The sequence below is a fragment of the Branchiostoma belcheri genome, unplaced genomic scaffold (assembly GCF_001625305.1).
Source record: "Branchiostoma belcheri isolate BF01 breed outbred unplaced genomic scaffold, Haploidv18h27 scaffold151, whole genome shotgun sequence".
NCBI classification, from domain to species: domain Eukaryota; kingdom Metazoa; phylum Chordata; class Leptocardii; order Amphioxiformes; family Branchiostomatidae; genus Branchiostoma; species Branchiostoma belcheri.
In genome coordinates this window covers 202,551-219,841 of record NW_017802947.1, presented here as the reverse complement: position 1 = coordinate 219,841, position 17,291 = coordinate 202,551, and the positions used below count along the sequence as shown (strand labels likewise).

The window sequence follows — 17,291 nt, the reverse complement described above, 5'->3', positions numbered from 1 at the left end:
GTTGTCCGTGCCAAGGTTACATTCGTCAATATCTGTAGAGACAAACGGCAATGATTACATATTAGGAATCTTCTTTTAAATCTTACTCTATATTTGTAACCCTGATTCAAGTCATGTGGACACATGCGATGTATTTATATCTGAAGCACCGGTCAATGCTGGGCCAAATGTTGCGTTTTGTTACATCACACTCGACATGAATTCAACAAAAACAGGACACACCTAGCCTACACAATGTACATGTCTTTACGTCCATTTTTTTTATAACGGAAATGATTCACTGATGGTCTTACGAACATTGACTTACCAATGTTAGCAATTTTGAGTAAATCTTGAGAACTATATCTTTGAAGAAATTCATCTTTCTAACCGTACAATATTTTCAAAATGTATAACCAAATATTTTGCCCTTACCATCACAGTTGACTCCGTCCCCGGAGTAACCGGTGTTACAGGTACAGGTGAAACTGCCGTCTGTGTCAGTACAGGTTGCGTCATCGTGGCAGTTGTGCGTACCAGCTGCACATTCGTCGATATCTACGAAGACAAACCGCATTAAAGCATAGTCTAGCATTCTTTGTCCAACTCTGTTTTCCCTAGGGTGATCACCAGTGGAAAGAGGCAGCTACACCTCGAGCACATTTCACGTCCGTAGTGTTGGCATGGAAAGTATGCAGTAATGGTCTCAAACACTACTGTATGGTAGATTACCGTTACATTGCACATCGTTTATCGTAAAGGAATAGAAGCGGAATGTAAATCATATCACGCTGTGGTTGTGATATCGTAGTTGCAAAGGCCCCTACGTATTTGTCCAGTAACACATCTTCACCTTTTTAGAGGTGTACTTTTAATACGTTTTTTGACACATGAATATCAATGTATACAACAGTGTTAAGTAAAGATATGAAAACTCTTGTAAAATCTTATTGTAAAGAAGATACTAATGTACAAAACAAATTGCTCTCACCATCACAGTTGACTCCGTCCCCGGAGTAACCGGTGTTACAGGTACAGGTAAAACTACCGTCTGTGTCAGTACAGGTTGCATGAGTGTGGCAGTTGTTCGTGCCCGGCGTGTACATGTCACATTCGTCGATATCTGTAAAGAAAAACCGCAACATTCGTCATACTCTTCGCTACAAGAGATAAACAACAATGACATACTACTAATCTTCTTCTTAATCTTTGCAACAAACCTTACAGTCCATGTGATAATCAGGGGAGGAAGGGAACTCGCAGTTCTGGACTTCTTCGAAATCTTATCATAAGGGAAACTGTAATTACTTCTTGTAATATTCGATATCAATACGAGCAAGGTACACAGGTAGTAGCCAATGTGATGGTGAAATGCAAAGCAACGAGCAGTACTAGATGAAAGGTCTTTTTTTGTATCACACTTAACACGAATTTGAAAAAAAGTACATTTTTCGTCGCTAGTTTCTAGAATTCTACGAGGAAATGGAGTCACGAGATACTGTATCGTGCATTACGTTGCACTGTTTCTTATCGTTATCGTAAAGAAATAGAAACAAAAGTTCTATGCAAATGCAAAAATGCATGCACTTTAACTTTGCCGTGCATCACGGACGTACAAAATGACCTTTGCTCTAACCAATACATGTACCTCACGGATTTCCGTTTCTGTGCGATGTTTTTAATGTTTTCACAGAACAGGTATAAAACAATGTTAGAAATTTTAATTCAATGGTGTTTCACAACTGTGCAACCAAATATTTTTGCTCTTACCATCACAGGTGACTCCGTCCCCGGAGTAACCCTCGTTACAGGTACAGGTAAAACTGCCGTCGGTGTCAGAACAGGTTGCATCATCATCGCAGTTGTGTGTGCCATCTGAACATTCGTCGATATCTGTAGAGTCAAACCGCAACAACATACTAGTAATCTTTGTCCAACTCTTTTCCCAAACCTATAGCCCATGGTGGTCAACAGTGGAAAGAGGTAGCTATATCTAACAGGACTACACCCCTACGGAATCTCATCAGTACGCATAAGGAATATTGTACTTATGTCCTTCTCTACGTAAAAGGAAGGTACACAGTTAATATTCACACGAATACCTACAAGATGTACTGAAATGTGTATTGCTTATATTAGGCCATCGTCATTCTAATATAACAGTTCGCGCGAATTGAATTGCAGTGATGAAAAATCATATGGAAACTCTTGTGTGCTTTTACTCTATGGAAGATACAACCAAATAAATAGGCCCTTATAAATACCAGCACAGTTGACTCCATCCCCGGTGTAACCGTCATCACAGGTACAGGTGAAACCGCCGTCTGTGTCAGTACAGGTTGCGTGAGTGTGGCAGTTGTCCGTGCCAAGGTCACATTCGTCGATATCTGTAAAGAAAACCGCAACAACATAAGTCATTCTCTTCGCTCAAAACCTCAGAGCGCACATAATGGAGTCACACATGCTGGTCATCATTGGAGGGTGGGAGCTATACTAGTATCGCGCAGAAATGATCCCTTTCTGATTTCTTTACAAGGTGTATTGATGCCATAACCCACCACAACGTATTGTCAGTGTATCGTAACTTCTCTGCAATTTATATCTTTAGTTAAACATTGCTATGCCTTTATCACCCGGTAAAGACGCATGCATTTGTGAGGTATAGCTTTATTATCGTACACATGTTTCCCTTCTTCAAGTTGTTAATCGTGTTAAGTGCCAAATTTCGACACGGAATTGCTTTAATGCAGTGATAAATAAATGTGTCGCCCAGAGAAATAAATGGAACTCATGCACTCTTACAGTATAGTGTTTTACCAAATCTTTACCAGTACAGCTTTCTCTGTCCCCGGAGAAAATGTATCAAGTAGTGACTGAAAATTTAATTCTATGGAAGCAACAGGGCGATGTTTTACAAATGTGCAACTAAATATTGCTCTCACCTTCACAGTTGACTCCGTCACCGGTGTAACCGCTGTTACAGGTGCAGGTGAAACTGCCGATTGTGTTACCACAAGTTGCATCATCATCGCAGTTGTCCGTGCCAGTTGTACATTCGTTGATATCTGCAGACACAAACAGCACCATCATACCAGAAATCTTCGTCCTACTTTTGGCAACTATGCATACAGCACATGATGTTCATAACTTGAGGGAGGGAGCTCGATGACCTAAAGCTCTAAGCTCTATGGAATCTCACTAATCAAGGAAAAATATAATTCTTGTGTAACCTACATTATTGATGTAGGGTAAGTTACCTCGTGTGATGCACTGCATTAATAGTTGCTTGTGAAAAGGCGAATATCGAAGGGTTCACTAAAAGATCTAGTGATACCTGTGCATGTGTATCCATCTCCCGTATATCCATCGTTACACGTACAAGTCGCATCGTCAGCAGGAGGTGGATTGTCTGTACATTCAGCATTAGGATCGCACGGGTCGGGGTCGCATCCATCGATTTCTGCGGAAAAACAGATAAGGTGCAGATGAAGATGCAGTCAGGTGCAGTATTCTATAAAGTAACAAACCCCCCAATACTCATGAAGAACAATACATACATAATATGCATTCTTTATAATGATGCTACGGGCAGCCCCTGTACTGACAGGATACATTTTATTCCCTGTACAGGCATGTATATCAATCAGCCTCTGAACCACTGTCGAATATCCTACCCTGGGGGCTCAGGGTCTATGTCTATGTACAATGACAATGACAATGACAATGACAACGTCTATGTATGCAGCTAGCTGTATCATGCTACGCAAAATATGAAAGAATTTTCTAAGATAATGGATCACCTGTACATCCGGTTCCAGTCATAGTTCCATCGCCCTCATATCCATCCGGGCACACACATACCGCACCGGTCCCTGGAGCCGGAACGTCGGTACAGGTAGCCAGGGGATGACACGGATTGTTGTCCTCGCTGCAACCGGGGACGTCTGTGAAGATAGACGGACGGCGGATATTTTCATCATAATAGCCGCAGATTTAGCAAAGATTTACACCAAACCACGTGTGCTTTTTGGTACAGCGATGATATTATATAATCAAAGAAAAGAAAATTACCTTGACACCCACTGCCGTGAGTTTTTCCATCACCGTAATACCCTGCCGAGGGACAGGTACAAGTTGCACCCGTCCCAGGAGCCGGAATGTCGGTACAGGTAGCTATTTCAACACACGGATCCGGAACGCATCCATCGGTATCTACAGAATTACATATTGTACCATGTTGAAAAACGGAATTAATTCCCTCATAACTCATGCAAATTCAATACTGATTTGCATCCTATGCCATATTTAAGGTGTTACCAACTCCATAAGGAACGGTCGTAAAAGATAATAATAACTTCCCATGGTGGGGCATAGAATCTTTATTTGCAATTCGGTGGCTGTAACAGGATTGGATACCAAGCTATGCCTTTGAGTCGGCACTCTCCCTAAGACTTAACTTAAGATACGGTGTTCTAAATGAGGTATGAGTCTTACCACCTTACTTTACGCATTTCTTCATCGCCCTTTCTAATGATGTGGGCTGTATATATTAGAGAGAACCATGTTGGGAAAGGAATGAATCGAATACAGATAGTACAACATAATAATTTACTGATGTACAACCAAAACAAACTCTTACCATCACAGTTGACTCCGTCCCCGGTGTAACCGACGTTACACGAACAGGTGAAACTGCCGTCCGTGTCAGAACAGGTTGCATCATCATCGCAGTTGTGTGTGCCATCTGAACATTCGTCGATATCTGTAAAACCGCAACAACATACTTGGTATATCATCGTCTTATTCTTTGTTACCTACCTTGAGGTCCATAATGAAGGGAGGGAGTTAGATCTCACAGACCTCTACCTCTACGGAATCTCATTAGGCAAAGGAAAATATCATTCTTATTTTGTATCCTCTACAGTTAAATACTAGAAGTAGATAATCCGGTATGATGCACTGAACTGCAAAGGGCCTGTACTATGGTCAAGTATCACGCTGTTATATTACACTTTTAAGTAAATTGGGCACACATTTTGATTATGGGTGTTTTGCCAGCCCCGATAGCACTAAGCAAACTCTTTATATGCTCGATCTTTTCGTCCTGTCTAATATTTGCCGTCTCGTAGCTTGGCGAATTAATTAAAACACCTAAAACAGCGATATCATAAACATCACAAATTGTATCAATGCATTACGCACCCATTTTTGCTTGTATAAGATACACATGTAATAGCATATTTTCACACGGAAATTGTGATAAACCAACAAGTGATTAGAAGGCATCTCCGGCTCTTACCATCACAGTTGACTCCATCTCCGGTGTAACCGCTGTTACAAGAACAGGTGAAACTGCCGTCTGTGTTAGCACAGCTTGCGTGAGTGTGGCAGTTGTCCGTGCCAAGGTCACATTCGTCGATATCTTTAGAGACAAACCGCAATTAAATACAAGTACCACTGTACATGTCACATTCGTCGATATCTACAAAGCAAAACGTCAGTGTTAGCACAGGTTGCATCATTGTGACTGTTGTCCGTACCACTACTGCACTGGCATATTCGTCAATATCTGTAAGAACAAACCACAGCAAGAACTAGAAGTCGTCGTATTACGCTTCGCTTAATCTCACAGCTTTACGTTCAGATGTCATTATCTATCCTGATGAAGGAGACAATGGCCGTTGATAATTTAATCTTCGTGTAAGGTATTAAGTATTACAATATGACTATTAGCAACAAGGATGATCACCCATAATAAACTAATTTTGTTCTTACCATCACAGTTGACCCCGTCCCCGGTGTAACCGGTGTTACAGGCACAGGTGAAACTGCCGATTGTGTTACCACAGGTTGCATCATCGTGGCAGTTGTCCGTGTTATCTGTACATTCGTTGATATCTGTAGAGACAAACCGCAACGACATGCTTGTAATCTTCATCTTTGATATGAACCTTATAATAAGGTAATCCCTGGGGGAAGTTTCTATCTCGCACAATTAAACCTCTACAGAAGCCCAATATGTAAAGAAATAAATTACTGTTTACTGACCTACGTTATCAATACAAAATAGAGCAAAACAAATTGCGATGCAGTGAAATGTGAAGCACTGGTACAAACACAAAACTCTGACAGAGGACAATAATTATCAGTGCAGGCTGGGAAGCCCACTCGACAAACTCGGTTGCTGATACATGATGCGTCCGTCTACCTTATACCTAGATTGATTGACCGCTAGAAGGTAAATATAAAATCACTTTCGCCAGCGAAAATGGCTTACAGCCACATTTCCTGTTCTTACCAGTACAGGTGACTCCAGTCCCGGTGTAACCGTTGTTACAGGTACAGGTGAAACTACCGTCTGTGTTAGCACAGGTTGCATCAGCGTGGCAGTTGTCCGTGTCATCTGCACACTCATCGACATCTGTGAAATCAAACCACAGCAACATATTAGTCGTCTTCATACTTCCCTTTGCTTACAACCCTTGCTGCATGGTCATCGATGGATGTTTCATTCGTCGATATCTGTAAAACATGCCGAAACAACCTACTTACAGCACTTGTCTTACTCGTTGTTACAACTTGATCTTATAGCCTATGGTGATCATCAGTGGACGGCAGCACACAGCACTGGACCTCTGCGAAATGTCATTAGTTAAGGCAAGTGTATTGGATCCTATGTTACCGATACAAGGAAGATACACGCAAATAATCACGTGATTCACGGAAATGTAAGGCGTTTCTGAATTGCACGTAACGTAATTTGAGCAAAGATGACACACGTGTTGCGTAGCTTTGACACAGCAATGATGTAAAAACTGTTTACACGCTGCCTAATGGTGGAAAAATTTTACCTTTTATCACATTGTTCATTGTAACATTGTAAAAAAATAACGTATTTCCATAACAAATGTCTGAGACTGCTTAAAAACTTCACAAATATAAAACAAAATATTTTTTGTTTTTAATAGTACAGTCATATAAAACAAAATATTTTTTGTTTTTAATAGTACAGTCGTACACATTTGATATGATATATTGACACGGATCGGCAATGCATTAAACACTTCTTGATATACAACCATATTGTTTATCCTTACCATCACAGTTGACTCCGTCCCCGGTGTAACCGGTATTACAGGAACATGTAAAACCGCCGACTGTGTTAGCACAGGTTGCATCATCGTGGCAGTTGTCCGTGTTAGCTGTACATTCGTTGATATCTGTAGAGACAAACCGAAACGAGATGCTAGTAATCTTCATCTTACTATTTGCTGTCAATCTACAGTTCATGCTATACATTTTAAGAGGAAAGGAGGTACAAGTATATTTCGCAGACTCAATAGAATCACGATAGTAACGTTGCTGTATCTATGGATTTATACCTACTTAATAGTAATAAGTATGAAATGGCATCATCACTAAAATATAGTTTTTGGTTAATTTTGTTGTGATGATATTGAAGAAACCATATTACGCTATTTTTGTGACATTGTAACTGACGCTATCGCACATCTATGTGGTATCTCTTCATCTTATACATACCTTTGATTATTATGACATCTAAGAACTACGATGTAAATCAAAAACTATGTGAATTTGTTCATAGATGTTTCAAAAAGAGAGAAGAGATCCTGTAGATATAGATGTAGCACAGCGATGTAACACTTGTTCCTTATACTTGTACCTCAGTTATCGAACTTAGTGCATTTAGTCCATGTAGAGCGTGAATACGCAATAAATCTAATTTTCATTGTTATTGTCGTTAAATGTACAGTAAATACCATATTTCACTCTGAAACAAGCAATATACATAAACAAGTGCTTCAAAATCTATCAGACTTAAATGGAATTGGATAAAGGTAAAGCATGCAGCCAAACAGTCTAATGGATAACAGATGTAAAACCAATCTTGTTCTTACCAGTACAGGTGACACCATTCCCGGTGTAACCGTCGTTACAGGCACAGGTGAAACTGCCGTCTGTGTTAGTACAGGTTGCATCGCCGTGACAGTTGTTCGTGCCGATGTACATGTCACATTCGTCGATATCTACGAAGCAAAACGATTGTGTTAGTACAGGTTGCGTCATTGTGACAGTTGTCATTGTGACAGTTGCACATTTATCGATATCTGTAAACACAAAACGCAACGACATACTTGAAGTTTTCGTCTTACTCTTTGCTACAATCTTACAGCCCATGATGATAATTCCTTGAGGGAGTATGATGTTTCACAAACATACAACCAAGGAGCTTTGCCCTTACCATCACAGGTGACTCCGTCACCGGCGTAACCGGTGTTACAGGAACATGTAAAACTGCCGACTGTGTTAGCACAAGTTGCATCCTCGTGGCAGTTGTCCGTGTCACTTGTACATTCGTTGATATCTATAGAGAAATCCGAAACAGCATGCTAGTAATCTTCGCCTTACTCTTTGCTAAGAATATTACAGTCCATGCTAGTCATCATAAGAGAAAGGAAGGAAGTAATATCTCGCACAACTGAACCTCTATAAAACTTATTCTTATCATAAACCTACGTTATAGATTCAAGAAAGGTACACAATAAATACCGGGATGTACGCAGTGCAGTGAAATTTGATACGCTGGCACAAAGCCAAACGCCACGTATATATCGATCTAGACCTGAACTAAGCAAACGCGGTACACATTTTGCGCGTGCAGCTTTAATACAATAAAAATGCCATTATATTAGTGTTAGTAACCAATTGGTAGACTATATTACGTTCAATCACATCGTGTATCGTAACGCCTACAAAATATACGTAATTCTTTGCTTTAATGTGGATGTGATAAAAAATATTGCAGAAACCTTATCACTATTATTGTAAATCGAAGACACATCATTCTACATAATAACACATATTTTAGCTTCTTTAAAGTACAGTTAGTTCTAGTAATGCATAAACAAGTAGTTAACAAATCTATTAAACTTTTGTATAATGAAACTCGATTGAAAAAATTCCTAAACTCTAACAGTATAATGTTTTACAAATCTACAAAGAAATCGATCATTCGTACCAGTACAGGTGACTCCATTTCCGGTGTAACCTTCGTTACAAGAACAGGTGAAACTACCGTCTGTGTTGGTACAGGTTGCGTCATTGTGACAGTTGTCCGTGCCAGTTGCACATTCATCGATATCTGTTAAAAAAACCCGCAACAATATACTAGCAGTCTTCGTCTTAGTTTTTGCTACAACCTCACAGCCCGTGCTGGTCATCACTAGAAAGAGGATGCGTCACTGGGATGCGCACTGCACTGGTTTTCAAAGAAATGTCCAACCAAATATTTTCCTCTTACCATCACAGTTGACTCCGTCCCCAGTGTAACCAGGGTTACAGGAACATGTGAAACTGCCGATTGTGTTAGCACAGGTTGCATCATCGTGGCAGTTGTCCGTGTTATCTGTACATTCGTTGATATCTGTGGAGACAAACCGCAAAAACATATATACACATGTATTGCAGTCTTCTCCTTATTTGTATCACATCGTAATCATGCGTACTTCCACATATTTTGCAATTCTTTGACATCCACCTTCAGTGCGCTATTTTTTGACTGAAATTGTATTATATGAGCCAGTGCATATACAACTTTTGAACACAAAACTCAATATAAGAAATACATGCATTCTACATATAACAGTATAATATTTCACAAATGAACAGCCAAATCGCTTATTCTTACCAGTACATGTGACTCCGTTCCCGGTAAAACCCTCGTTACAGGCACAGGTGAAACTGCCGATTGTGTTAGTACAGGTTGCATCATTGGCGCAGTTGTCTGTGTCAGTTGCACATTCGTCGACATCTATGAAACAAGACACAACAACATACTAGTAGTCGAACCTTTCAGCAAAACCTTACAGCACATGCTGGTCATCAATGGAGGGAGGGAGCTATATCGGAATCTCATTATTTTAGGGAAAATATCATAAATATTTTTGTCTGCAAAGATTTTTGTTCTTACCATCACAGTTGACTCCGTCCCCGGTGTAACCGTTGTTACAGTTACAGGTAAAACTGCCGATTGTGTTAGCACAGGATGCATCGTCATCGCAGTTGTCCGTGCCATCTGTACATTCGTCAATATCTGTAGAAGCAAAACGATTGTGTTAGTACAGGTTGCGTCATCGCGGCAGTTGTCCGTGTCAGTTGCACATTCGTTGATATCTGTACAGAGAAAAACACCAAAATTATCGTAATCTTCGTCTTGTTGTTTGCTGTCAACCCTGCAGCTATTGTGGTCATCACTTGAGGAAGGGGGCTATATCTCACATATCTGAGCCTCTATGGATTTCGCAAAGAGTTAAACTGGTAGTCAGTTCGCATGGTCCATACAGATGATTAAGTAAGAACCTGACCACCCCCCACCCCCACCCGTTGACCCTGAATTGCAAGACCGATCGCCAATGGCCAGCGCCGAGGCTTGCGGACCCGGTTCACGTCTTCAAAGCGGAGCAAACAGGGGTAAGTGTAGCAATCTGTAGTATGTGTTGCAAGAGCGACCATGGGTTGTAACCCTGCCAGGAAAGGGCTTGTTATTTTACTCACCGATGATGATTATTGTTTATGACAAAAGGCCACTTTACGATAGTTTGGCAAAGAACCATCAAAGTATTAAGCTATGGAAGCAATTTAGGCTCTCTAAGATTTTACAAATGCACAACCAAGGGGGTTTGCAACCGATTTTTTCTTTTACCATTACAGGTGACTCCGTCCCCGGTGTAACCGTTGTTGCAGTCACAGGTGAAACCGCCGTCTGTGTTAGTACAGGTTGCATCATCATTGCAGTTGTCCGTGCCATCTGTACATTCGTCGATATCTGTAGAAGCAAAACACAATTATAAATGACATATATTTCTGAGATATTACTACATCGTACACATATTTTTTCTTCAAGATGCACCTTTACTACAACAGGGGGATAACAAATTTTTAATGCATAAAGCATCGTCAATTAACCGATGGGGATACATATAAAATTTAATTCATTTTATATATATCTTTTTTACATATGTACATGTCATGTACTCTTACAGTAGAATGTTTTTTGTCTGCAAAGTCTTTTGTTCTTACCATCACAGTTGACTCCGTCCCCGGTGTAACCGTTGTTACAGTTACAGTTGAAACTGCCGATTGTGTTACCACAGGTTGCATCATCATCGCAGTTGTCCGTGCCATCCGTACATTCATCAATATCTGTAGAAGCAAACAGCAATTACATATATAGGTATCTCCTTCTAACTCTTTTTCACAACTTACAACCTACGATGTTAATTACTGAGATGCAGCTACAGCTCACAGCACAGGTTGCATCAGCATGACAGTTGTCCGTGCCAACTGTACATTTGTTGATATCTGTAGAGCTAGAGACAAACTACAACATCAAACTGGTAATCTTCTTACTCTATTCTATCAACCTTATAGGTCAAGCTGGTCTTGACTGGAGGAGGGGGATATATCTCACAGATAGAACTGAACCTACATGGAATCTTTCTAGGCAACGAGAAACGCCATTGTCACTTTGCACCCTACGTTACTGATATGTGGAATTGCTAAGAGTCAAACGGATAGGCCCGCGCGGTCCGCACGAAGGATTTAGGCGCCGCCCTTCCGCACCCCGCCGGTCGACCAACTGCATTGATATCAAAACCGACCTGCCAGCGGCGAGGCATATGGTCCCAATGCATTTCTTCCAATGGGAGCACACCGGGGCAAGTTTGCTCAATGACATTAAATGGTTACATATAGTATGTTGGGTTCTGAACCTGTCGTGACAAGGTGTGACACTCACTGATAATGATTTTTTTTGTTTATGGCCGGGAAAGGCCATTCAGCTAAGCAATAATGTCATACGTTATTTTGACACGTAATCTCTAATGTATAAAGCTATGGAAGCAATTTATGTTCCCTAAGGTTAAAATTTCACACATATTTTTGTTCTTTTACCATCACAGTTGACCCCGTCCCCGGTGTAACCGTCGTTACAGTCACAGGTGAAACTGCCGTCTGTGTTAGTACAGGTTGCATCATCATCGCAGTTGTCCGTGCCATCTGTGCATTCGTCGATATCTGTAGAAGAAAACCAAGATACATGTATATAGTTATCTTCTTCTTACTCTTTTTGATGTTATTACTGGAGAGAGGCAGCCACGGCTAACAGCACTAAAAGTGTATAGAGTCTCATCGGGTGAGTGAAAAAGTCATTTGTGTTTTGTATGTTTATATATAGTTATCGAGACACAAAATGTACACAGTATATAGTCAAATATGCTATAAACTTGGAAGCCATTTCCCATTAAGCTAATGAAAATGATTGAAATAGAATTCTATAGAAACAATTAATACTCTCTAGTATATATATGTAATTGAATGTATTCATTTATGAAATGTTGCTATGATATGTGCAATATTTAGGAAATTGTGATAAAAATTACATTTTTGTGGAATGCATCATATTGTTATTGGCATCCTTCTGTCTCGAGAGACAATGAATTTCATGCAATGCGTCGTACACATTTTGAAAAGATGCACCTTTACTACAATAGGTTGATAACAAAATATCAATGTATAAAGCATTGTTAATTAACCTTTGAGAATCCTAAGAAAGCTGAATTATATATTGAGGTACATCCATAACTAGCATGTACTCAGTATATAATGGTTTATGTCTGTAAAACAAAGTCGTTCTTCTTACCATCACAGTTGACTCCGTCCCCGGCGTAACCGTTGTTACAGTCACAGGTGAAACTGCCGTCTGTGTTAGTACAGGTTGCGTCATCATCGCAGTTGTCCGTGCCATCTGTACATTCGTCGATATCTGTAGAGGCAAACCACGACATCATACTGGTAATCTTCTTGTAACTCTTTGCTATTAACCTTACAGGCCACGCTGGTCATCACTGGAGGAGGGGGATTTAGCTCACAGAACTGAACCTGTATGGAACTTTCTAGGCAACAAGAAATATTACTTTGTACCCTCCGTTATTGCTATCTGGAACCGCCAAGAGTAAAACGGATAGGCCCGGAAAAAGTCCACAAGAAGGAGTTAGGTGCCGTCCGTCAGCACCCCACCGGTTGACCATGGATCGCAAGACCGATCTGCCAGTGGCGAGGCATGCGGACCTTGTTAAAGGGCACAGCACAGTAATAGGGCTTTCCTATGTTAATATATGGGAATTATGTCAAAACAACGTGGTCAACATTCATATACCTGAGTTTTAGACCTTGAAGAACATACATTGGCAGGGTAGGCCAACCTCTCAAGTCTCCATTCCCAAAAAATGACAAAATCCTACGCACCTAAACCATGCGAGAATTCTACCCAAACATTGAGAAGTGACCCCTGACCTCTCTGGACAGCTGATGACCGCATGTAAACCTATATCTTCTTCAGCCAGCCAGACAACACAAACATGGCTGCAAGTCTGTTTTTTCACCAAAATTAAAATACTACAACCCTTACCTATAACATCCAAGTCCAAAACAACAACATTTCCCTAGAAAAAGACTTCTTTACACTCTACATTACATTGCCATCTCTATATACTAAAACTGGGCCCTCTGCGCCTGCGCTATTACTAACCTTTGCCCTAAAGCTACATGTAGCATGTTGTATAACAGCGGCCATAGGTTGTAACCCTGTCAGGAGAAGACTTGACACTGACCGATAATGTTTTTTTTGTTGTTGTTTATGCCGGGAAAGGGCGTTTAGCTAAGCGTAAACATTATAAGTTATTCTGACACTAAATAATCGAGGTATAAAGGTATGGAAGCCATCTAAAGCCATGTAAGAAAAATATTCCACAAATGCACAGCCCGATATTTTGTTTTTACCATCACAGGTGACTCCGTCCCCGGTGTAACCGGTGTTACAGGCACAGGTGAAACTGCCGTCTGTGTTAGTACAGGTTGCATCATCATCACAGTTGTGTGTGCCATCTGTGCATTCATCAATATCTGTAGAGAGAAACCATAAGTATATATATATATATATATATATATATATATATATATATATATATATACAGAAAGAGTTGGCAGAAGGATTCCAACTCTTTAAGGACAACTTACAATCAATGATGTTTATTAATAGAATCAGGGAATTCGAAAACATTGTTTATCGTATTGTATTAAAATGTACACAGTTGATAGTCACATAAGGCGCACTTAAGTTTGACGTTATGTCCTATTAATAAAACTATGAGAAAGGCTAAACAATTCATGCTCTCTAGTATATGCATATAATCAAATGTATTTACACGTATATCTCTAATATTGCTATGATTTTTGATACTGTAAAAATCGTCATTATGAATGATTTATCTATTTGTGGGGTATCACTGAATTGTAAACATATCGAAATTTGAATTTTTTTAAGATGCTCTTTTACAATAGGTTGACAAGGAAATGTCAATAAGCCTACGAGAACTGTAAAATTGATATTAAATCCTGTGTAAACAATAGATGTATTCTGGCATATAATGTTTCGCGAATGTACAGCCAAATCATTTGCTCTTACCATCACAGGTGACTCCGTCCCCGCTGTAACCGTTGTTACAGTCACAGGTAAAACCGCCGTCTGTGTTAGTACAGGTTGCATCGTCATCGCAGTTGTGTGTGCCATCTGTGCATTCGTCGATATCTGTGAAGACAAACCACAATTACACATATCACGTATATAATCTTTCTCTTGATATTACTCTTTGCTACATGTACAAACCTCTCACACAGTCAATGATGGTCTTACGTTCAGTGATGGAGCTACATGGTAACATCCCATAGATATGCCACGGGTGTAACACTGAAATTTGAAGCATTGACAAGTACTAAGCAAAAGGTCGCGTTCTTTTATATCACACTTAACATTAATGTAACAAACATGGCACACATTTTGCGACAGTAGCTTTGACACAAAACCATACAATAATATTGTCTCGGGAGCTACTGCATTACCATTACGTTCTATAAAATGGTTGAATCCATCACAGTACAATGTTTGAAAAATATGCAACCAAATATTTTGCTCCTACCATCACAATTGACCCCGTCCCCGGTGTAACCGGTGTTACAGGCACAGGTGAAACTGCCGTCTGTGTTAGTGCAGGTTGCATCATCATCGCAGTTGTCCGTGCCAGTTGTACATTCGTCGATATCTGTAAAGGCAAACCGAAAACTTACATCCTTTGTCCAACTCCTTTCCACAGCTTACACCTCCGGGTGGCCATTACTGAAGAGAGGCAGCTATAACTCAGAGCGGATAAAACCCTGCGGGAACTGAACATACACGATTAAGAAGGGAATCTTTTCATGCCATGGTTGCAATATTGTAATAGTTAATGTAAAATACGATATGCTGACAAGGAAACATCAATGACAAGGTAAAAAGGAATGTTAGAGGAACCTGAAAAAATCTTTGATAAGTTGTTTGATACTATAATGTTTTCCGAATATAAAATCAAATCTTAGCTCTTACCATCACAGATGACCCCACTCCCGGTGTAACCGGTGTTACAACTACAGGTGAAACTGCCGTCTGTGTTAGCACAGGTTGCGTGAGTGTGACAGTTGTCTGTGTCAGTTGCACATTCGTCGATATCTGTGGAGGTAAACCACAAGAATAAACTAGTAATCTTTGTACATACGTATCAATTTTACACTGATGCACATTTATATTTTAATGAGCAAACAAGAACATCTTGTAGAAACAAACTCTACCAGCAAATAATATACCCTAACAGAAGGATGTTTCACAAATGTGCAACCAACTATTTTTGCTCTTACCATCACAGTTGACTCCGTCCCCGGTGTAACCGACGTTACAGGTACAGATGAAACCGCCGTCGGTGTCAGTACAGGTTGCATCATCGTGACAGTTGTCCGTGCCATCTGTACATTCGTCAATATCTGTAGAGACAAAACGGGATAACACATATAGCAGTCTTTGTCTTACTCATTTCTGCAACTTTCAACCTATGGCGGTTATTACTTAAGATGCTAATTCAATATATTTGGAAAAAGTTATTACAGGAAGTTGTATCACACATATCTTTCTGAGGTATCACTGCATCGTAGACATATGTACACACATTTGTATTATCAATGTATGAAGCAATGTAAAATACACTTAAGAGAACTGTTGTAAAATTTGGTATTGCGAAATCCATGCAAATATGATAATTACAGAGGAATCATCAAATCTTGTTCTTACCAGTACATGTGACTCCGTTCCCGGTATAACCGTTGTTACAGCTACAGGTGAAACTGCCGTCGGTGTCAGTACAGGATGCGTGAGTGTGGCAGTTGTCCGTGCCAGTTGCACACTCGTCGATATCTGTAGGGACAAAGCGCAATGACATACCGGAGATCTTTTATCTAATCGTACTCTTGAATACAAACCTTACAACACATGGTATCTCTGACGTCATATCATACTTAAGATACATTCTAAAATTATCTTTTAATAAACCTATTAAATCTTGTAATTCAAAAATTACATATGTCTATTTTATGTTCCCTAACAGTATAACGTTTCACAATGTGTAATCTAATATTTTTGGCTTTTACCATCACAGGTGACTCCGTCCCCGGTGTAACCGACGTTACAGCTACAGGTGAAACTGCCGTCTGTGTCAGTACAGGTTGCATCATCGTGGCAGTTGTCCGTGCCAGATGCACATTCGTCGATATCTGTAGTGACAAATTACGTATAATATATAGTAATATTTGTCTTACACTCATAGTCCAAGTTGGTCATTACAGTTCTAGCTTACAATGGTAAAAGCCTGTTGAATCTAGGAAAGAGGAAATATTCTTGTTTTGTAACCTACATTGTCGATGACAGAGAAGAATCGTCACACCGTTAATATTTCAAGCAATACGTGTGCACTGACAGTAATAAAGTTTACGGATGTTTTGATCTTACCAGTACAAATTACTCCGTCCCCGGTGTAACCGGTGTTACAGCTACAGTCGAAACTGCCGTCTGTGTCTGTACAGCTTGCGTGAGTGTGGCAGTTGTCCGTGCCTGATGCACATTCGTCGATATCTGTAGAGACAAGCCACAATTATATACCAGTAATCTTAGTCTGAATCTTACTCTGCTACAAACCTTCAAGCTCATGATTTTTATTATGGCGGAAAAATCTCACAGAATTGGACCACTGCGGAATCTCCTTAGGGAAGGGAAAGTTCAAGTAAAAGTCAAGTCAGACAAAGGTTAACTTTTTTCACACTTTGATGTTCCCTAACAGTGGAATGTTTCACAAATGTGTCACCAAATATTTTCC

The 17,291-nt window shown here is 40.0% G+C and overlaps 1 protein-coding gene across 50 annotated transcripts in view; it reads right to left on the bottom strand.

The window, feature by feature from the left end:
- LOC109465484 (fibrillin-2-like) overlaps positions 1–17,291 on the bottom strand; it is a 206,866-nt gene that overhangs the window by 29,566 nt on the left and 160,009 nt on the right. For 31 of the 50 annotated variants that reach the window (XM_019762777.1, XM_019762776.1, XM_019762814.1 and 28 more), the window contains 26 exons: positions 15,036–15,158; positions 14,525–14,647; positions 13,840–13,962; positions 12,701–12,823; positions 11,953–12,075; positions 11,080–11,202; positions 10,703–10,825; positions 9,971–10,093; positions 9,689–9,811; positions 9,302–9,424; positions 9,020–9,142; positions 8,243–8,365; positions 7,899–8,027; positions 7,077–7,199; positions 6,278–6,400; positions 5,755–5,877; positions 5,279–5,401; positions 4,619–4,741; positions 4,051–4,191; positions 3,780–3,923; positions 3,314–3,439; positions 2,922–3,044; positions 2,244–2,366; positions 1,750–1,872; positions 971–1,102; positions 415–537 (listed from right to left, as the gene is read on the bottom strand). In XM_019762777.1, coding sequence (XP_019618336.1) covers positions 415–537; positions 971–1,102; positions 1,750–1,872; positions 2,244–2,366; positions 2,922–3,044; positions 3,314–3,439; positions 3,780–3,923; positions 4,051–4,191; positions 4,619–4,741; positions 5,279–5,401; positions 5,755–5,877; positions 6,278–6,400; positions 7,077–7,199; positions 7,899–8,027; positions 8,243–8,365; positions 9,020–9,142; positions 9,302–9,424; positions 9,689–9,811; positions 9,971–10,093; positions 10,703–10,825; positions 11,080–11,202; positions 11,953–12,075; positions 12,701–12,823; positions 13,840–13,962; positions 14,525–14,647; positions 15,036–15,158 — 3,255 coding nt within the window. Of the gene's footprint in view, positions 1–414; positions 538–970; positions 1,103–1,749; positions 1,873–2,243; positions 2,367–2,921; positions 3,045–3,313; positions 3,440–3,779; positions 3,924–4,050; positions 4,192–4,618; positions 4,742–5,278; positions 5,402–5,754; positions 5,878–6,277; positions 6,401–7,076; positions 7,200–7,898; positions 8,028–8,242; positions 8,366–9,019; positions 9,143–9,301; positions 9,425–9,688; positions 9,812–9,970; positions 10,094–10,702; positions 10,826–11,079; positions 11,203–11,952; positions 12,076–12,700; positions 12,824–13,839; positions 13,963–14,524; positions 14,648–15,035; positions 15,159–15,478; positions 15,602–15,786; positions 15,910–16,213; positions 16,337–16,569; positions 16,693–16,927; positions 17,051–17,291 lie in introns of all 50 variants that reach the window. The other 19 variants (XM_019762829.1, XM_019762827.1, XM_019762828.1 and 16 more) reach the window with 17 other exon arrangements.